Here is a 22,723-nt window from a genome sequence, read left to right on the forward strand (position 1 = left end):
GTGATAGTTGTTGCCATTTATTATGGGCACATTTCCTCTTTGTCAGAACATATATTCAAGCAATCTCAACACAACCAGTAAGGTGCAAGTAGAGCCCTGCATGGGGTTATTTTTTTTAATCCTGCTTCTGCAATACCCACTCTCCCCTGCAAAAACCTTAGATTCTGCAAATCCTGTGTGAGAGAGAGATCCCCCCCCATCCTATTAAAAACAAAAACAAAAAAACAGTCGGTTAACACACACACACACGCCAGATAAAATTTTTACCACTAAAAGAATAAACAAATCTTGCTTAAACCATGTAAAAATACTTTTAACTCCTGTTATAATAGACCTCAAATCTTTCTATCCCTTATTTAAATTTAAGCATTAAAACCTTTATTTAAAATAAAAAGAAACTTGCTTTACATTGCTGAAATTCTATTTATGACAAACTGATGAGAGATTTAGTGTTTTCCCGCAAATTACCAGGTTGTTTGTTTTTTTTTTTTGCCCACCCAATCCTGCCAGCAACAAAGTACATTTTACCCACTCCCACTATTATGGCAGCAGGATCCTAGTCCTACTGCAGGGCTCTAGGTGCAAGTTCGCAAACAAACATTAGGTCATGCTGAGATTCTAAAAGTGGAACTTTTAAAGTAGGCTTGAAATACTAGTGTAAGAAATACAGACACATACATTATTGTGTCAGATGGAGCTACTATAGATGGAGAATTCTACTGCTTGGTTTTCTGTAGTGCTAAAAGTTGCTAAGGGTCTGATTTTTAGAGGTGCTGAGCTTCTCCCATTTATTTCAATTGAAGTGGTGGGTGCTCCAGCACCTTATGAAAGTCAAGACATTAGGGTCCAATTCTGACTTACACAAAAGCCTCTTGACCTGCTGTAGGGACAGATCCTCAATTAATGTAGATTATCATAGCTCCATTGACTTTAATGGAGCTATGACAGTTTATACCAGCTGAGTATCACTGCTAGAACATTGAAAACTAGACCCTACAGGGCAAATTTTGACCCCATTGAAATCAACAGGAGTTTGCCATTGACTTGCCAAGTTTCCACCCAAATTGTCTATACATATCTGTAATCTCCATCATTGATCATAATACTTTTTGTACATTGTGGCACTCAGCTGTCTTACTAATTAACAGACCCTATGTATAGTAAATTCCTTTGACATATAGTTCATAGCAGATTAAGGAAATAACTAAAGCATCCATGACAGTTCTTCTAAAAGTATCTCTAAAATATAGTCAGCTTTATGAAGTCATTAAAACAAAATATTTTAGACATATTTTAATTAACTGTTACTGGGTTAATGGTCAGCTGTTAGGCAGTTTGTCATTTGGGGTGAGACATTCCTTCTTTCTGCAGCAGACAACATTAAAATAGATAAATAAGTAGTATCCATTTTCTGGAAAGAGACTGTACAAATGGGATGCATAAAAAGCACGTTGCAAGTTTCAGCATAGTATTTTTAGTGCCTCCTTAAAAATGCATGTCTGACAAAGTCTTAATTTATTATCAGTCTTGTTTCTGTAGTTCATGTATTTAATAATAGCAGTAGACACTGAGGACAACTGGAAATAAAGCTTTCATACCTTGACTAGAATTCATCTTAAAAAAAAAAAAAAAGAGGAGGATGCCGGATTAAAAAATAAAACCGTATTAGTCATTTAAAACACAATGCAAATAGCTTTTACTGTATGTCCGCAGTAATTAATAAATTCATTATCAGTATCTTCCACATTTCCTACATCTTATATAAGCTAAGGAATCAGTGGCATGCATCATCAATATTTAGAAAAGGTTTCATGAGTGTACTGTTATTCCAGATGTTGAATGCAATTCAAACTTTGTTTTCCCTCCCCATTCTATGGCTGGGATTTTAATTGGAGTCTTCACACATACAACAGTTTCTCCTAATGCTGTCAAAGCTCCATCCTGCTACTGTCCCTTCCGCTTTACTTCTTTTTGATCCATTCTTTGCTTCTTCTAAATGGAGACCACCAGCCAAGCCAAGTTCTATGGAGGATTTTTGAGGTGGACGTACATCCACCTGGCACAAGATAGAGACCACATCTCATTTTACATATGACCTTTGCTAGATATGAAACCAGTTCCTTAGAAGTAAAAGGCTAGCACACTGGTCCGGTGCACCACCTGTCTTGCAAGTTTTACACAACAATACTGCAGAGTATGTTTCTGTATCCATTTCTGCATTTTTTTTTTTTTTTTTTTAATTCAGAGAACTCCATTTGTAGGCATCAGGGTAAGCAAGAGGACACAGGATGTAAATTAAGAATACAAACTTCCTTATGACTTTCAAAGATTACATGTTTCTGGAGGCATTTGAAAGATGGGTTTTTTTTTTTGTTCAGGCCACGTACTTCCTTTGCCAGAATCAGCTGTAAGGACTGTACAGTTAAATGACTCCCAATTCCACACAAGGTAGGTATTTGAATAAAATACAGTTCTGCTCAGAGCACACTCTTCTTGATGCTGTTCAATTCAGTGCTGGTTTCACAGTAACAAACACGCCCTTCGTTCTCATGTCTTTGAATCAGTATGGATCCTGGGGAGCAATCAATGCAGACTCAGTCTGTCACTCCAGAAGGAATATGAATATGCTTAAAGTTGCTTCATTTATGAAGCAAACATGGAACTGTTGGCTGCCTGCGGGGAAAAAAAGGAAATTGTATTTTTGCTGGTTTCTCACACTCATTACTCAGTAGCAGAAGCCTAGCAGAGAAATAATACTTTCTTTATAGAAATAACTAATGAAATAAATAACTTACATGTACATTCTTTCATCCCAAAGCACATTGCCAAACATTTTTAAAGGGGCCCAATTGCAGTTTCACGTACAATTCCTCTAGCTTCCCAATCCTGGGCACAGAATACATTTAGACTCTGTTCCTGCATACACACACACACACACACACACACACACACACACACACACACACACACACACACGCGTAGTCCTGTTGAATTTAATGGGACTGCTCATATGTGTATTTGCAGGATTGTTGAACAATTGCAGTACAGAGAAGCCTTAACAAAAGAGTTTTTAAAACGACAACAAAGTTAAGATGATACCCAGAAAAGCGAGCTGGTCTACTAGAGTAAATTCATTGGTTATGAAAAGCATGTAGTCAAAGCAAAATATTTTGGCATTTTCTTTTGTTTGAAAATAAAATCCATGTGCTTTTTTTCTCCCACACAACTAGGTGGCCAAGTTAATACCAATATGATACTAATGCATCATGAATGAAGGTCCCGGATAAATATAGAGTTTGACAATGATGCAGAACAGTCCAATAGCATAGCAGTATAGAGTTTCATATCTGGAATCACATCAGTATATTCTGTAAATATTCTTCCCCTGTGGAAAGTTTTCCATACTTTCTGTTATCTCCCCCATTCATCTCTTGCATTCAGGATAATATCTTTATATTATAAACTATTCTGAGACAGCCTGTCTCTCCATGATAAGCACTGCAGCTGAAGAGGGCCTTGGGCAGTGGGAGTTGGGAATTCTCAATGAAGGGCCTCTGACTCTTCAATTGGCTGTCACACCAAAGGAGGAAGCAAGACTTGTCTAGAGCGACCAGACAGCAAGTGTGAAAAATTGGGACAGGGGGTGGGGGGTAATAGGTGCCTGTATAAGATAAAGTCCCAAATATTGGGACTGTCCTTATAACATCGGGACATCTGGTCACCCTAGAGCTGTTCCTCATTTTGGGATCTTTGTCTCCCACTGTGATATTGAGAGGTCTGGCTGCAAGACAAATGACTATGTTCAGAACACAGGATAATTATATGTGCAATAAGACGGTCTTACAAGTAGGCTAAGCTGACTAATACAAAGTTAGCTATAGATGTGGCTTCACAGAATAGACACCGTAAATTACAGCTGACAAAAGTTATGAAGTTTGGTAGGAATCTGTCATACTGTTTAAGGACTTACCAGTACATGAAACAGTAACAGTGTTGGAAAAAAGCAACAGCTACACTTGTAAGAGCTCTTTTTCTTTTTGCTGCAACATACTGGAAGACATAAAATAAATTTAGTTCCATTGTGCTAAAATATCCAAGGAATGGTGGCAATTAAAGGCCGCATTTGCTAATTAAAATAATTACATTAACAAGCATCACCGCAATGTTTGCGGTCAAAGTGTTTGAGCATTGTAATAAACATCTGTAATAAACTAATAATTACTGCTTAATCACAGTAGATGCTCAAAACTTTCTTGTGATGGGTGGTAGGAGAAAATATTGTACATGTTTAAAAAGACTTGATGGGGGAAAATAATCAATTTTAATTTCTTAGAGGTCATCTCTTGCATTGAACTGTCTTTTTTTTTTTTTTTTTTTTCCCCCTGAGCCAAGGTTTCATTCTACCTGTGGTGTCAAGGGGACAGCTTTATTAGTCACTGTACTAAAGTGGGATGAGTTATTTGTAGCGAATGATATCTATATTAATGTAAGCCTTAATATGTCAACTAGTCTTCCAGGAATAGGCTGATGTTTATGAATTTGTTTGTTTGAGTACTCTGAAAATTTCAGCCTAAGGTGACCAATCACAGTTTGTGAACCCAAAGTTATGTGGAATTGTTTCTTCCTTTTTAAAAAAAATTTTTGTCCAATCAGTGAGAAGAGGGAAAAGATTTCAAGATGAACACACCTACCTGAATATTCACATGAACAGGAGTGGTGCCAGGGTTTTTGCCGCCCTAGGCGGCAGCGCTCCTCCTCTGAGCATTCAGCAGCGGGGTCCTTCCGCTCCACGTCTTCGGGGCACTTCGGCAGCGGGTCCCGGAGCGAGTGAAGGACCCACCGCTGAAGACCCAGAGCGGAAGGACCCCCCCCCCCCGCCGTTGAAATTCTGCCGAGGGCACCAAAATGCCACCCCCCCCAAATCCTGCCACCCTAGGCAACCTCCTAGGGTCGCCTAGTGGAAGCGCCAGCCCTGCACATGAATATTACATTTGAAGTTGGTTCATGTGAATTTTTGCAATATTAGTTCAGTGCTTCACAGCACAGTGAATGGCAAAATCTGTTTCCAATTGCTGGTCCCCACATAGATCCAATCACATTTTGGGATTGGCTTGATACCACCCGGCTGCTCCCCTTCCTATATGGCAATCTTTCAGCACTGTTTTACCTTGTAGGTCTGATCATTTCCCCCCTCATTAGCAAATTCCACCTCCCTTGTGGAGTAAGCACAGAAGGAAGAAATAAAATCACCTGCTGGTATCTACCAACCTCCCCTTACAGCTGTTGCTGCTACCAAAATTCCCCAGGGGAAGAGAGGCCACCACAATCTGCCTTCCCTTTCCCCATACTAGGAAACACTGGAACATCTGGCTCCTTCACTCCAGCAGCAGGAGGGCAGGAAGTTGTGAGGAGTGCACCAGGGCCTCCTACGGTAACAAAGGATAGGGGAAGACTGACAGTGGCATCTCTCCTCCACAGGGAAAGCTGACATGCAGACAACCAACTTCTACTACATAGAGGGAAAATTACTGATGGAAGAAGGGGAAGTTAGTCTGAAGAGATGAGCCTTTTCTGTCTCAGTACTGAAAACTAGAGGTGAAGATGAAGGATAATCATATATGATGAAGGGATGTGATCCCAGGTGGTATCCCTTCAGCTTACAAGGCTTTCATTTTTAATCTGATGCAGAAGGAATATTAAATCCATTTTACTCTGCAAAAGATCTCCTTTGAAGGGAAGTTGCTGCCACAGGAAGCAGATTTTGCCATTTGAGAGTTCTGTAGCTGAACTTCCTCCCTTGACGTTACAAGTATGGAACTTCTCTCTGGCTTCTGAGTGATTAACTTTGCAACAATAATGTTCTCCTAATGGAGTTTTTTTTGTATACAGAAAAAATAATAATTACATTTAGTGTAGGAGCACACTTTAAGGAACATACTCTGGGCACAAATTCTATCCAATACATTTTTATGACAAGATGTTTCCAAGTGCATCTTTCAGACAGCAAGAGAAAGCATTAAGAAATGGAAAAATGATACTTGATTTTTCGAAGATGAGATGTATGTAAAGACTTCAGTGAAGCAAAATACCTTATCTCATTATCCTCTTGACAGTTATTACACTGTGTTGTTTCATCACTTTCTGGTCTGGGTGTGCGATGTGTTTTCTAAGAGGAAAGTGCATCAGATATAATTACTGTATAGTGACACTTTAAAAAACAAATGATGATTATTCATTTAAGTGTCCCTTTCTATTTTCAGTATCAATATGTTCTTGTACAAGATAAACCAAATCCCGCTTTCAGATGCACACATGCATCCCACTGAAGTCAAGCAGAGTTATGCATGCAAGTGTGATAGCAGAATTTAACAATGTATTTTATATGCAATGAAGTGTTATGTTTTTAACCAAGCACAATACCAGGTTAATATCTCCTAATTGTTAGAGTGTGAGAACCTGTCCTAAAAAAACAACTGGGACTGCTTGTGTGAGCAAGATTACTCCTCTAAAGCTGTGCAGGATTGGAACCCATAGAAGCTTAAGTCTGATCTATTGTTAAATGTTTTGCTGGGACAGCTATGTCATTAGGAATGTGATAAAAATCACCCCCTAACTGATGTAGCCATGTTGGCAAAAATCCCCAGTGTTGACACAGTGATGCTGACAAAAGAACATTTTTGCCAGGAAACTTTACATCATTTGGGGACTGTTTATAATCTATACTGGTAAAATAATTTTGTGCCTCTGCTAGGAGGGTTTGCTGGTATAGCTTTTTGACCAACTTGAATAACCTGGCACCAGTTATAGCACCTGCTCTACTTTCAGCTGTAGATGCCTTGCTGGTGTCATCCTCCTTTGGTGCAAATATGACGGGCTCGTGCCAAAGCCCCCTAGGGGACATGCATCCTCTGATGTCGGCAGGCATGTCTGCAGTACACCGTGATAGTGTATTCAATTGTAGCAGGGATCTCCACTAATCCATCAAAATTGCAATCTGGAATGTTGCAACTCTTCACAGGTGTTGTCATCAGGTCATCTCGATTACTTATTGTACATCTTAAACATCGGCATGGTCACCTCGCTGTCATAGTAGTCTGTGCACCGACAGAGGAATCTGTTGATTCAAAGATCATTTCTACGATCAGTTGGAATCTCTAGTACGCACCGTCTCTCCACATAATAATCTCATGATCCTGGGAAACCTAAATGCAATTATTGGCTCCCTGCGAATTGGGCTTGAATGGGTCATTGGTCATTATAGTTCAGGTACAACCAATGATAACTCTTGCCACTTGCTCACATTCTGTGCCTCTTAAAACCTTTCCATTCTTGGGTCATGGTTCAAGTGATGGTGCATATACCAGATGTCATGGATCTCTCACTATGGCATCTCTCAGAAGTAGTTGGACCACATCATCCCACATGTGACAGGTGTCTCGTCACCTCCTGTAGAGTATATTGTAGTGCGGAATATGCCATGAACACAGACCACCACCTAGTGGTTGCCCGCATGGCATTGACGCTTCGACGAGCAGGTAAGCCCTCTGCGATGATGAAGAAATTTGACATCGACGCACTTCTCCGCGAGCCAGTTTAGCCAACAGGTTTTGTAGCAACGTCAGCAATAGATTCTCTTCTTTAGCCGACCTTCCAGATGACATTGAGGTTGCTCTCTGCTCACCTCCATACTCCACCCATTTGCTGAGCCAACGATTGGCTATAAGTAGGATGACCGTATTGCCCTATGCTGAATATAGGACACCTGGTAAAATTACTCGAGTTCAACGGCAATCAATCAGAACTATGTCTGGTGTGGAGAAGTGGAACCTTGCCAACTGCCTGGAAGGATGGTATTGTGATCTCCCTTTTGTAAGGGCAAGGGACTGCAGAGTGAATGTAAGAGCTACAGACTGATCACCTTGTTGTCCATGCCAAGGAAGATGTTTGCACATGTTCTGCTGGTGCATTTGGAGCCCCTGATACAGCAGAAGCATTGCCCCCAACAGTCAGGCTTTACAAGGAACAGGTCCACATTAGACACTATTTTGGCCCTTTGCTTGTTGTCGGAGCTACACCATGAGTTCAAGAAGCCCCCACACATTGCGCATATTAATCTTAAGGCTGCGTTTGATTCAGCTGACCAGTCACACTATGGAAGGCCTTACAGGGCATACATGTTCCTACCACTCTGCTGGACTTGATTAGACAGCTGCATAATGGAACCACTGTCCATGTACATCTGGTGTCAGACAGGGCTGTGTCTTGACCCCTGCACTCTTTTTTTTTTTGGTCAGGCAATGGATTTTATAATGCAACATTCAGTCAGGTCAGTAGGCAATAAGCTTGGTGATGTCTCACTCTCAGACCTTGACTATGCTGATAACGTTGTTCATCTAGGACAGAGCCCCAACAGGTTTCGCGAGGTACTCCAGCAAATGGAGAAGAGTTAGCTAAGGTTGGCCTCCATGTTTCATGGTCAAAGACAAAGCTGCAAAATCTAGGACCAGCTCCACCTGTGACTCCAATCTCTTTGAATAATGAAACTGTCGAAGCAATCTCCAGCTTCTGCTATTTGGGTTCTATACTCACCAATTCCTCCAACTCTCACACAGAGGTTCTCCATTAGATTGGTATTGCAGCGCCTGCCATGGGTTGTTTACTACAAATATGGAATCAAGATCATCTCAGCATGACCACCAAATTCAGGATCTGTTCAAGCTGTATCCTCTCCGTACTGTTGTACGGCTGCGAAACATGGACAGTATGCTACTCAGACTGGACAAAGCTGGAGGCTTTCCACACAAAATGCCAATGTTGTATATTGGGCATAAAGTGGAATGACTTCATTTGTAATGCAGATATTTTTGCTTGCTGTGGTCTACAGACTACTGGAACCACTGTTCACAGACTCTCTTATGCTTTTCAGACATATCTCAAGAATGCCATAAGATGTTCCAACGAACGCTGTTCTCAGAGTGGCTTGTAACATCCGGGATAAAATTCCACCAATGAGGGGTGAAGACGGCCCAGAGGCAGCCCCCCTATTACATGGGTTCATCAAGTCTGTTCCGATGTTGGACTCTTGGGCCATGAAGCCCTTGCAGCCGCACAGGAACCGACCAAAAAGGGCTAACAATTGCTACTGCTGACTATTCAGCTAAGCGTTGAAGAAGAGTAAATCCTTTCTAGTGCAGACAAGGCCTCAATAAGTGGAAAAGCACTGCCGCATCAAGACATAAATTGGGAGAACTGGGAAGTTGTGGGATTTCTAGTTCCTACATTTCAGGCCTAGAGTTATTTTGTTAGCACACCAACAGGCATGATTTTTTTTAAATTTGGGAGAAAGGGCAGGAATGAATTAGGAATTAAAAACAGATTCACTGATTATATACATTTGAGAGTTACATAATTCAATGAGGTTCAAATTATATGCCTCTAGTTTTTAAAATCAAGATACTTGTTTGCTTAGGGATAAAATGTAACTGGTCTCTCCCTAACCAGGTAAGTTTGATATTTCTCACCTTCCAGCAGATGGCTCCCAAAGTAAAGCCAATAAGAAGAGAAAACAATGACGGCAGTGCTATGCTTATCACTTTCAGGCTGGGGCTGCTAATGAAGTCGAGTGCCTCTTCTGTAATTAAAAGCATGGTTAGTGATGACAGATTTTCTGGAAAATTATTTTCAGGGTACCATTGTTAATAATAGCTAATTTATGCACATAATATGACAGCTCTCAGCATCCCAGGTAACAGATAAATACTGCGAGATATACCTTCAAAGTGTTTTTTTTTTGGGGGGGGGGGTTGTTTGTGTTTTTTGTTGGCGGTGATATTCATGCCAAAAGCTTACAGGAATTTTTTTGTTGCTATTGCACAAGTCCTATCCTTCATGCACATAAGCAATTTCCACTGATCTCAGCAGGAGTTATGTGTAGGCGGAGGCCAGAATTTGGACCGTTGGTTAATTAGTTAAGGCAGGATATGAAAAGTCCGGTGGGAGTAGCCTACGGTTCCACCTTCTAAACTGCAAATTGAGCTACAGGACAATCCTTCGCCTTTTACTTAGTATCAGGAGCTGCAGCTCAAATGGTGCATTATCAGGGTACATGAAAACCTTACGTTGAGTATTGGAAAAGAAATGCAGTGGTTAGATAACTATAATATGCAGTTTATAAAATATAGGACCTGCGTTTAATCATGATTCTGATCAAGTCTGAACTCTACTAGAATCCTGCAGGTGTGTAAACACTAAAGGGAAATTTTAGTCAAGCAGAACAGATACCGGATTATTACATTACGGAAAGAGTAGATATTGTATGGAGAAAGAAAGACAGCTAGATGCAGCAGACATAGTTGTGTGGAATAGAGGGGAACACTGAACACAGAACCAACTGGTTAATCTGCTGTCACTGGCTGTTTTCCCTCCACAGCATTTGCAGTTTCTGCTAGCTTAAGTCTTCCAGTAAGTCTCTACTCCCTATGCACCTCTTTTATCAAGCCCTCCCACAATTCACAGAGTTAATGTAAGAATCTGGATTTGGGAGGGGTTTGCTGATGTGCATTTCAGAGATTTAGGGCCATGCCTCAACCAATAACTTAACCCCATATCTAGGACTAGACCTCTTGAATAAACATGAAAATAATTCATATTGCTGAATACACGCTGAATACACACAGATCTTATTTTTAGAATTTTACTCAGGAAGAATGAAGAATTGCTTCTGCCCAGGTAAAGAAATCCTTATTTTGTTCGTTAGCCATATCTCCTTCTTGGACACTTTATGGTTATACATACTCCAGTTGTACAACATAAACTACCCAAAGCTATGGGTGTTCCCATTTTAAAAACCTTACTCTGTATACTCCAGGAAAAAAGAATAATAATAATAAAGGAAGGTATGTATGTTGTTGCAGATCTCAGGGAGCAGAAAAGTCATTTGATAACATGTTACCTAAGGTATCATATATAACCTACCGCAAATTCTCCACCTACTTTACGATGCCAATCTCAGCGTGCAATGGCAAGTGTGTAGACTTTTACATAAAACACTTTTAGCAAAAATTATTCAAAGTATTCAGCTAGATACAAGGATACCTAGTTAATTGCTACATTTTCACATGTGTTAATGTACATATTTCAACAAGTTTTTGGACCATAAACTAGCTTGATTGAAAATTAGACACTACTGATTGGAAAGTCTCATTTCTGATAAGGCAAAACTGAATGCTGAGGCTGCCTTCATTTAGCATTTACACAAACTTGAAAGGAATACTCAGTTAGGTTTGTACCTTGGGAGGCAGGGCATATGGGACACAGTCTTCTAAATACATGTCAGGTCATGAAAAATTGTAACTTTTGTAAATTTGTTTAAGATAATTTTGAGTTTATAGGTGGTGGTGGATTTGAGAGACTTGGAGAAACTGAATCTAGTCATGGCAGGTTTTATCATGTCCTATTTATTTCTGGTAATGTCTGCAGAGGGGTAGGTACTTCCAAAAACAAAACATAAAATCCTACTACATGATTCCTGCCCATCCTGGAGAGAAGATATGGGGAATTGGTACAACATATGCAATTATGTTCAGATGTTTATATTCTAAATAGATTATATTTACACTGTTCCAATAAGACTTCTCAAGCTTGTCAGTGGGTCAGTTTTCTGTTGGAATCACAGCACAGATAGGTCTTTAAGAGGGAATCTATGCCAAAGAAGTTAGTAGCCTTACAGATGTACTCAGGAAGAGCGTTCAATTGATAGGGGATGCCATCAAGGAAAGCAGAGGCATTTATGTGAGAAGCTGACAAAGCTCACAGTGGGAGAAGAGGGCAGCACAGAATGAGAGAGGGGAATTGACATCATAGTGAATCTTGTCTAACTTCACTTTGAAAAAATGTTCTGCCTCATTTTACTTCCTTACAATAGAAATTTCAAACCCAAAATATGGTTAAAGTCACCAAGACAACACTTGAGTTTCAGCAGGTTTTAGGCAACCCGCCCTTTAAAAATTCCTAACAGGCTCAGACTCCAACAGTCTTTAGATATTTTGTGGAGTGGGAACAGGACTGGCTCCAGGGTTTGTGCCACCCCAAGCGGCGGAAAAAAAAAAAAAAGCCGCAATTGCGATCGGCGGCACTCTGGTGGCAGCTCCACCGTGCCGCTTTCTTCTTCGGCGGGAATTCGGTGGCAGGTGCTTCCCTCCGAGAGGGACCCACCGCCAAACAGCCCGACGTGCCGCCCCTTCCCCTTAGCTGCCCCAAGCACCTGTTTGCTGGGCTGGTGCCTGGAGCCAGCCCTGCGTGGGAATGCTTAATGATCTGCTTTTCTCCCTGTCTTTAGTGTTTCTAGTCCAGTTTTCTGGGCCCAAATATTGAAAGGCTTAAGTAATATCATTCATGAATCTAAATACCTGATTATGCCCACAAAATGATTCTCAATTTTAACCTGTGGGCAAAAAATGGTATGTCAGATGGATAGCTAAATGCCTATTTTACATTTCTTTCTACCCTTGATCTTCATTTCCTGTTTGAAACTTGGGTTTGGAGATGCTGGTTTGAAAACAGTACTAAAGCAGATAGATTAAATCTGAGTCCAAATTACCTCCAGCTCCAGAGTCTGTCACAAATAGTCTATTTTCTGCCCCTTGCACTAATCACTGGTACTTGGGTATGGTGTGAGGAGTCCTGATCTTGGCTGCATTGCCTGGCATCCATCCCATGATCACTGTGCTGGTCCAGGCTCCTGTTTTGGGTGCAGGCTGCTCCTCCAGCTATGCCCCTGTCCTGCTTCTGGGCTGACCCCATAGCCCTAGATACAGGATGCATTTGGGCCTACTCCCTCCCCCCCTCCCCCCCAGCAGCTGCAGCAAAAAAACTGTAGCTGTTTAGGCCTCAACTATGTGTGTGGTCTCTCTAGCCCTACCCATGTGTCAGCTGATTGGCTTTGGGCTAACCTCCTGTCCTGGAGACATTCCTCTCTTCCAAAGAGAGGTGGGCTGGCCGCTGGAAATCAGGGGTAGGATTGTCCCAATCTCCTACTTAACCGCAGATCTAGAGAATGAAGGCTCTACACAATGGGTCGGTCTACAGTTGGGAGCTAAGGGTTTGGGACCCAGGTTCAGGAGACATGCATACCTGTGCTAGCAAAGATTTCACTAGCGGCTAAAAATAGCACGTAGACATGAGTGGCAGGAGCGTAGCCATCCGATTGTGTGCCTAGTGTCTGTGATGGAACTGTACTCAGGACAGTGAGTTCCTTCCATCACTTGCGCTGCAGCAGCTACACTTCAATTTTTAGTCCATTAGCTCAATGAGAACTAGTGCAGATATGTCTCCTCGAGCTGGGAATTACACCCCTAGCTTGAAGTGCAGACATACCCTAGATTTCCCCCAACCACACCTCTGAAAGAGACAGCAATAGGGCAGGGAGGGCCTAATATCTGAAAGTGGCAATGGTGGGTGAGGGTGAGAATCTTCTGGAAACTGGGGGCTGGTGTGCAGAGCCACAAGCCAAGCAGGGAGCAGAAACGTAGGCAGCCAAGAGTCAGTTTGCCTAAGGGCCTGTAGGGAGTGGGGGAAGTGCCTTTCTCTTAGTAACTTCTCCTGTCTCATGGCCAAGAGTTGCTTTCTTGCTCATCAGCAAGGCAGGCTGCTACAGGCTTCTCTCTCCCTGTGCCTTCCTCAGCAGGAGCAGCACCATTCATCCCACCAGCTTCCCCACCATACCACATAGTCACCCCAGATACATGGGATGTGTATGGAAAGAGCTGGGAAGAGACCTACAGCATGGCACGGTTGTTGATGCAAAAAAGGAGCTGGGGAAATACTGTTACAACCTGGGATGCTGGCAAGAAAGTAGTTGTTCCTGGAATCAAGCCAGAAGTTACTAATGGAGAGTTACTTTTGTTCCCCAGTGTAAACTTCTTTTCCCCATTTTCAGTCTCACTGCAGTTCCTGCAAATACCTGATGACTTCTCCTTCCATTCCAATGCAGCAGCTGGCAGATTCAGTGATGTTCCCAATGCCTTTCACAGATAATTTATTAGGGCAGGAGATGGGAAACATCTTTCTCTCCTATAGGCAGGACACTGAAATCAGGGCTCTGGGTGTTCATGCAGGTACTGCTCTAACTTCTGCTACAAATATTAGAGCAACACCTCAGTCTCCATCAGGCTCTGACAGACCCCTCACTCTCCAGAGGTGGGAAAATCAAACATTTGATTTAAATAACATACTAAAAGTTTGTTGGTTTTATGTTAATCCCCTAAGCTCAGGGTTTACTAGGTCTAAAATTTATTTTGTTTAAGTTGCTGTAAAAACTAAACCACCCTCTAAGGCTGCAGCAATTTTAACTAAGTTTAAAAGTAGATGTTCTGTAGTTTAATATGTGTAACTTTCATCCTTAAAAATGTACCCATTAACCTGGAAGTTGTACAAAGATTGAGAAGAGAGGAAAATGAGTCCATCTGAACATGGCCTATTAGAATGTACTGTATCCAAATAATCACTAGTTCAGGATTATCAAAATTGACAGCGTAAGGCAACAGAGTTAGTATCATGATGCCAATTCAGGAAAACTTCAGTAGTAGTTTGGAACCGTTTCATTTTCTGTCCATTAGAATTAAATGGTGGGGCAGGCATGGTGGTTGAGGTCATATGATTCGTGAGTCTTAAAGACACTAGAAAATCAGCATACAGAGATTTGCATTCTGTCATTTTTGAAAGTCACCACATAGTTGTAATTGTACGGCATCCCTGCAGTCTGACTGAATCAGGTCATTTCATTTTGATGTAATTACGGAAAATACGATGTACCATCAAACATTAGAATGATCCAATTGCTCTGCACAATTAAGACTATTTTCCTCTAAGTGCTCATTAAAACCAATGTTAAATGGAAATATACATATATCAGTTCATATACATATCATTTGTACTTACTGTTACTGTCACTGCTGTCATTCTTAAGGGAACTGGCAGCAACAGGAAGTAACAACAATGGATTTGTTACACTGACTCTTGGATCTAAATAGAAAATGAGTGTCAGTATTATGCAACTTAAAATACAGATCCCCCTACATAAGGCACTTGGTTATAGGGCTACTCTGGTCTGTTAACATATGATATTAGATTATGGCTATAGGGGCTGGATCCACAAAGGTACTTAGCATTTAAACCCCACATTTAGGTGTCACTGATGCACTAAACCCTTGCCTTGCTGCTGCCTGACCTTGTAGGCACCTAAACTCACTTGGCACCTAAGTTTTTGCAGTAGGAGTTCCCTAAGTACCTCAGTTTCTGCTTCTGGGATTGCACACTGCTGCCTTGATTAGCCATCCAGGTGCTTATCTCCTGCCTGATGCTCAGAGTGAACCACAAACCAGGGAAAGATAGTTGGAGGAGTGCGTCTCTCTGCTGAGGAGCCTGATCTAGTAGGTGTGCTCAGAGGCCAACTACTGGATTGAGTCCCATTCAAAATCTGGCTGGAGGAGGAGGAGGCGGTAGTGACCTTATAATATTTAGTCCAGTGGTTAGAGCACTAACCCGGGATGTGGGGAACCCAGGTTCCATTTCACCTCCTCACATACACGGGGAGAGAGAGATTTTGAACAGCAGTGTCCTACCCAGGGCTGGCTTTATGGGGGATGACTGCCCAGAGCACTGTGGTCAAAAGAAAAGAAGTGGGGCAGCCCTGGAGTGCAAGGCTGCAGAAGGGAGCTTGAGGCAATGGGGGGTGGGAGCAAGGCAGCGGGTCCAGGGTGTGGTGTTGGGCTGGGTAGTGGGCTGGGGGAGGCAGTAAGGGCCATGGGGTGGGTGGGGAACTTAGGGAGGCAGCAGGAGCCAGGGGGATTGGATGGGTAGGGTGCCCGAGGAAGCAGTGGGGACCCTATCCACTTCCATATCTTCCACCTCTCCAGGAAAGTGCTGTAATAACTGAGAATTACAGAACAGAGGGTCCCTCTGTTGGTTTTTACAGATTCAGACTAACACGGCTATCCCTCTGATACTTGAGAATCACAGAAGACCCCTGTTCAAATCCTTTCTACCCTTCTACCTGAGGGTGGAATTGAACCTCCATGTCTCTCACATCCCAGATGAATACTCTAATGACTAAAAGTTATAATGTGGGCACCGCCTCGAGCCACTTTGCATAGAGTGAGGCAGGTGTCTAACTCATTCTCACAAGAAACAACTTAGGCGCCAAAGCCACCTACTCCAGGAGAGGAGTTCCCAGTTATGGATCACTAGCAGAGATAAGTGCCCAAGTCCATGAAAGGGGCAGGGCTTAGGGCACATCCTGCTTGCCAGCATCTCCCAGTGGCTAGTGTATGCAGCTCCTTCCTACTGACTTTTGAGGATCCTATTCTTAGGTGCCTATCTCTCCCCATTCATTGTATAGGGAGCCTAGTAGCAAACTCAGGCTTTGTAGATTGCATTGATGTTCCTGTGACTTTCTAGGTGTCTAAAAAAGTTAGGTGTTGCAACACTTCAGCCTCTGTGTGGATCCAGGCCTAAAGTACTTTCAGTTCCTATTGGTGTAACTGTGCAACTGGACATGTTACCCTAATTAAAACAACTATAATAATAGAGATATACCTATCTCATAGAACTGGAAGGGATCTTGAAAGGTCATTGAGTCCAGCCCCCTGCCTTCACTAGCAGGACCAAGTACCGATTTTTGTCCCAGATCCCTAAGTGGCCCCCTCAAGGATTGAACTTACAACCGTAAGTTTAGCAGGCCATTGTTCAAACCACTGAGCTATCCCTCCCTCCAATTAAGAATCATCGTGGCAACAAAATTTAAGAAATTCAAAACATCTATTCATTTTAAGGACTGCAATGGGAACAAGTATATGAAACCACAGGAATCTAACCTGAGCTTGTTAAAGTCTCTATATCATAAATCCATGATGCTATTTAATGGGAATGGGCCAAATTCACAGATGACTTTCAACTGGTGCTATTTACACTTAGTTCCAGACACTCAGCCTATAAACTATGCCACCTTAAGTACCTTTAGACCTGCTTACCAATGCTTAACCTACAGCACCTTACACATCGCCTCTGAATTGGCCCAGTATCCCCAAAGACATTTTCAAAAAGATCAAACTGTCATGGTTAAGCAAAAGTCAAGCGTAAGATAAAATGCAGTACTAAGAACATTGTAAAAGAACAACCCAGGATATTTTTGTTGATGTGAAAACAGTCTGAGCACATACAATGAAATAATTGTAGGCTGTATTAATAAACGATGCTATGTAATGATGCCAGTTTTGCTATCAGGCTTAATTCTATAGTACTAGCAGTGGGACTTCAGCCTTGGCATTAGTAGTCACTGTCACAGATATTAAGAAATATGAACCTAATAGATCAGATCCTCAGACGCTCTGAACTGACATAACTTTATTGACTTCAAAGGAGTTACACCAATTTACACCAGCTGAGGATCTGGCTCAACAAAAATGGGAACAATTTTATGATCTTACTGTTCTCTGGTGTTTCTGTTGTTGATGGCAGAACACAGTCACTATGATCTGATTTTTTTGCAAAATCCGTGTAGGCGTCAATAGTTCTATTAAAGCGCCTAAAGAATTCTTCAGGAATGAACCTGCCTTCTTCATAAAGATGAACATTTTCTTTTCTAAAATTCTAGGAAAAATACAGAATTCCATTTTTTAAAAGTCCAGACAAATACTCATTTTGGTCAATCTGGCCTGAGAGATAGACAATGGCTCTACCAAGGAATACCAACTGGTGACCCAGAAATGAAGTTAACATTTAAGATGCAGAGTTCTGCTTTACTTCAGGAAATCTCAACCTTAAAAATACCAAAAGCTCTGATCCCAGGATTTTGAATTAATTTATTTCACTTTGCAAAGTTAGCACTGTTAATCCACTCTCGAAAAATTGTCACAAAAATGTACAGCCTAGGCTTGAAATCTCCTCACTCATCTTATCCTAATAATGAAAAAAAACCATGAGATTTAAATTCTTAATTTAAAAAAAAAAAAAAGTTGTTTGTTCCTGGGTGTGTGGAATTTTATAAGGTTGTGCTTGACCATTTTAATGTGAAACAGGAACACAATATATTCAGTGTTATCATAAGTGTTTTGGATATTGAAACAAGTAACAGTGGTCCAAGTTCCACTATTGGTGTCAGCCTGCCTCTCTGGAGAGGATCTAAAAAGAAGAGAGGGACTCCATAATTGTGAAGCCTGATGGATAATATGTTGTGCCAAACTAACTGAAGACCCTGAGATCCATGTTAATGCTATTTTTTTAACCTATCCTTATCTTTAATGACAGCAGTTATTTATCCCAGCAATTCAAGTTTGGCCAGGGGCTAGTTTTTGGTCCTAATAAGTGTGGCAGGGACAAGAGCATCTTTAAATCATGCACCAAGAAAAGCTACCTAGTGGGCGGTTCTTCAGTTTGTTTTATTTTTCTTGTTACAAGGATAGATCTAGGTTCATTCTTCTTCCAGGAAACAAAACTACCTAGTAGTTACCTCAACGTACAGAGATTACCTTCCTTATTTCCATTTATCTAAAAGTCTTTCTTTTAAGACAAAGATTTTAAGTAAAATCACACTTTTTTTTTTAAATTAAATATCTTGTACCAACAAACCATGGGAAATTCATAGATTGAATTTGCTAAGATAGATACTTTTGAGTGTGTGCTAAAGAACAAAATTAGGATTGTAATGGAAAGGTAATTAAAACCCTAACATACAATCACCATCACAGCAACTACATAATGCACCTAACTGCAGATCAGGAGATCAGGTTCTACTCGGAGGTTTGTCATAGACTCTCTGTTTGATAATGGGCAAGTCACTTCACCTCTCTGTGCAACTGTTTCTCTCTGTAAAATGGGAATAATTGCACTTGCCCACATTTGTAAGTTGTTTAAGATCTACTGATCAAAGGTAACTATACACAGAAGGTGAAATCCTTGACTTCAACAGGCCCAGGATCTCACACTTAATACTTTTAAGTAAGTAATTATTAACAAAACCATTTACTCATACATAGAGTACTCACAGCTGGGCAATGTTACTCAGAATGCAATTAGATATATCAGGGCTTTTACCTAAATGTTATTAACAAACTTAACTCTTATTACTCTCATTCCTAATAAGGCTAGAATCAGACTCCTGGAGTGAGATTCCTTGAGCACTTCCAGCAACTACTGGAATCAGGAAGGCCCACTATCATGTATAATTTTCCTTGGCTAAATATCCATTAATTCAATATGAAGGTTTCTGAAACTGATTGATTAATATAATCTTACTAGTTCATCATAATTTTTTTCAGATATTTTCAGATTCAAATTAATAATTATGCTCAGGATTCCAGTGTAAGTTAGATGCAAAATGATTCATGCTTATTTGACATAGACCAGTTTGATTTACCTTGAGAATGAGAGTTAAATGTTTGCACTACGCACTGACAACATATTGAATATATCTGTCTGTTTGGGCATACATTGTAATCCCTCTGACGTTTTTTAAGTGGTTATACCTAAAGCTAAGATTTTGTCATGGATATTTTTAGTAAGAGTCACTGATAGGTCATGAGCAATAAACAAAAATTCACAGAAGCCTGTGGTGTGTACATAATTTTACTAAAAATATCTATGACAAAATGGGTAGGAGAAGGGTCTAACACATTCCTGCTGGGGCTCTAAAGTCCCCACACTGCCCATGACAGCGACAGCGGGGCAGCTGCAGGGGCCCCAGCTTGGAGCCTGGAGGGGCCCCCTTGATTAGCGGTGGCCTGGAGCTCCTGTTGGAGCATCCCACTGCAGTGGCGGCTGGGAGCTGTGGGTCTTGGCTGACAGCTCCAGCCCCACAGCTGTCATATTGGTCTCTGGAAGTCACAGATTCCATGACTTTGTGATCTCTCTGACAAAATCCTAGCCTTATCTTATACCTTTTTTCCACTTTATGTCGCCAATAGCTAACATCTCTACATTGTTCTCAATATATTTTTAAAGGGGAAGTAGTAGTTGCATTGAATAGGAATTGAAACAAAGAATATAGAACCTAAAGTAGCCTTGGTCATTGGGCTTTTTTGTTGTTGTTACTATATCAAGCCATGTATTCTGCTACAAAAATTGAGATATAATTATGCAGTATAAAGGGAAAAACTCTCTTTGAGAAGATTACCTTATTTTTCTCAGAATCTAGACATAACATAATATCATTGATTATCCTCGTGAGATTATTGATGATTGAATAGTTACTTAAAACATCAGACATATCTGAAAATTTTTGCAGAAGATTATGCAGACTCTTTGAAAACTCAGGCACCATCAAATGCAACCAACAGTGATTAGGCTGTCAGGGAAGATAAAAAAGAAGAGAGGCAGATTAAACACCACACTTAACCAATTTTTGCATAAGTAATGCAGAATGTAAAAGTAGATTAAATTGTTCCTTCCAATTTGCATCATCTTGCACTTGTCTAAATTGTAATTCAACTAATATTATGTTGCCTGCTGTTCTCTTGAGTCCTTGTGGTGCACCTTGCAATCCTCCTTGATCTTGGCTGACTTAATTATGTTATCAGAAAAGGTTGTCAGCATAATGTTACCCCTTCTTCTAGTTTGGGAATAAATGTCAAACCTCAGTTTGAGCATCTGATCTGTGGGCTACTAGAGTATTAACCTCTTTCCATGCCAAAATTGGCCATTTATTCCTACTCTTTCATATCATACCTACTTCTGTCTTTTTAATGACTTTGTCTGGAAAGCAATTGTCAAATAATCTTCATTTCACTACTGTTGCTACCCTACACTTATATAGCACCTTAAATCCAGGAGGATCTTTGAGTTAAGGTTCTGTTCTGAAAAATAAGTTTCTAAACTTGGCATTGTGGGATTCCACGATTGTTTTCTTAATTTCTGAGCAACTCTGCATAGTTTACAAGAAACTGCTTCCCCCTCCAGTCTTTTTTTACTAAATGCCTGCCCTGCAAGCTCATCCTGGGTATGAAAGTCAACCTGAGGTTTTTCCTTCTCATGTACCCTTACCAATAAAAAGAATTAAGAGGCCAAGTTATGACCTCAGTTACAGCTGTGCAGTATTGTACTTCAAACACTTCAAATCATGCCCCAAGTGATACTTGTGCAACCACAAGTCAGTGGGTTTGCACAGGTTTAGCTGATTGCTTCTGTAATTGGAACCTAGTAAATCATTCTGTTGATGTAGGAAGTAATAAAATACAGCAGGTGTTGGCTCTGCAGGACTAACATGAGTAAAAAGTAGAGAAACCTAAGTCATTATGCTAAGTAGACATGCCTGAATATATACACAGGCAGTAGATCTGTTCAACGAAAAAGGGACAGATTTATATACTGACCACTTTATATATAGAAATCTCTTCACAACAAACCATGCCTTTGTCACACAATGCGCTATTACACATTGTAGGAAAGATTTAAAAAAAAAAAAAAGAGAGAAGAAGAATAGATATCAGTACAGTAAGTAAAACACTGGAATTTGTCTAGAACACTAAGCTATTATCTCAGCTCTTTATAAAGTTGCCCTGGCATCTTTAGTGACCACCAGTGGTCAAGATTATGTTTTGTATTTCATATGAAACCTATGCCTTCAGTAGCACAGTGCCTGTCTCTAACTCCTCTTGCAGTACCTTGCATGATATTTGGAGTTCTTCCTTCCAAATACTGACATGCCCGGATTTTCTTCACCTTGTGAGATAGATCACAATACTAAAGTGTTATATTTGGTATTCCTTATATGTTCCAAAATTTCTTGTTGTGTTCAATCAGCATCACTTGGAGCTGAATGCTCTTCTAGCCTAGTTTACCTCCTATTCATTACCATTTACCTTACCATTAGTTCACCTTTCTGCATTTTTATGGGGGGGGGGGGGGAGAGGCATGCATACCTTCTAAGACTAAATAAACTATTGAGCAGTCTTCATGAGTAGTGAACAGGTTCACATTTACAGTTTAGCTTTACGTTACAATCTTCACTAACTTTGTCATTTTTGTGTAAAAGAAACCACAAAGTAGTATTACAGTATTTAGCATTACAGTATACCTCCTGGTATGAGTCCCATATAAGGATGTAGCAAGCCGTATGTAATGTTGTTGTGGTGTTGGCCCCAGGGTATTAGACAAGGTGGGCGAGGAAATATCTTTTATTGGATCAGCTTCTGTTGGTGAGAGAAGTTTTGAGCTTACACAGAGCTCTTCCTTCCGGTCTGGGAATGGGAAACGTGTAACAAACCGTGACATTTTGAGCATTGTGCAATTGACAATGCCTGGCCTTGCCTCTCAGCTCCTTTTGTAGAGGAACACTAACAGAAGGGCAGTAGAAAGAGCAAAGAATAGAAGCCTTGTTGACGTTTATTCTGTAGTAGGGTTACCATAATCCAGCAATCAAAAAAGAGGACGGGAGGAGCCCCGCCCCTGTCCTGCCCTAGCCCCGCCCCTGTCCTGCCCTAGCCCCGCCCCTCCCACTTCCCCCCCTCAGAACCCCCAACCCTCCCCCCACTCCTTGTCCCCTGACTGCCCCCTCCTGAAACCCTCCCCCCATCCTAACTGGCCCCCTAGGACTCTACCCCCTACCTGTACCCTGACTTCCCCAACCCTTATCCACACCCCCACACAGACCCCTGGGACTCCCATGCCCCATCCAACCACTCCCCCACCCCCAGACAGCCCCCCCCCAGAACTCCCGACCCATCTAAACCCC

General features: G+C 41.2%; 1 protein-coding gene across 1 annotated transcript in view; it reads right to left on the reverse strand.

The window, feature by feature from the left end:
* Positions 1 to 479: 479 nt before the first annotated feature.
* Positions 480 to 22,723, reverse strand: part of KITLG (KIT ligand) — an 87,810-nt gene continuing 65,566 nt past the window's right edge. The window contains exons 4-10 of the mRNA XM_034772442.1: positions 20,168 to 20,338; positions 17,484 to 17,646; positions 14,938 to 15,021; positions 9,522 to 9,631; positions 6,090 to 6,166; positions 3,971 to 4,050; positions 480 to 2,673 (exon numbers count right to left, since the gene is read on the reverse strand). Of these exons, the coding sequence (XP_034628333.1) occupies positions 4,011 to 4,050; positions 6,090 to 6,166; positions 9,522 to 9,631; positions 14,938 to 15,021; positions 17,484 to 17,646; positions 20,168 to 20,338 (645 nt within the window). The 3' untranslated portion in view covers positions 480 to 2,673; positions 3,971 to 4,010. The remainder of the gene's footprint in view (positions 2,674 to 3,970; positions 4,051 to 6,089; positions 6,167 to 9,521; positions 9,632 to 14,937; positions 15,022 to 17,483; positions 17,647 to 20,167; positions 20,339 to 22,723) is intronic.

Source organism: Trachemys scripta, chromosome 1 (genome assembly GCF_013100865.1).
Source record: "Trachemys scripta elegans isolate TJP31775 chromosome 1, CAS_Tse_1.0, whole genome shotgun sequence".
Taxonomy (NCBI): domain Eukaryota; kingdom Metazoa; phylum Chordata; order Testudines; family Emydidae; genus Trachemys; species Trachemys scripta.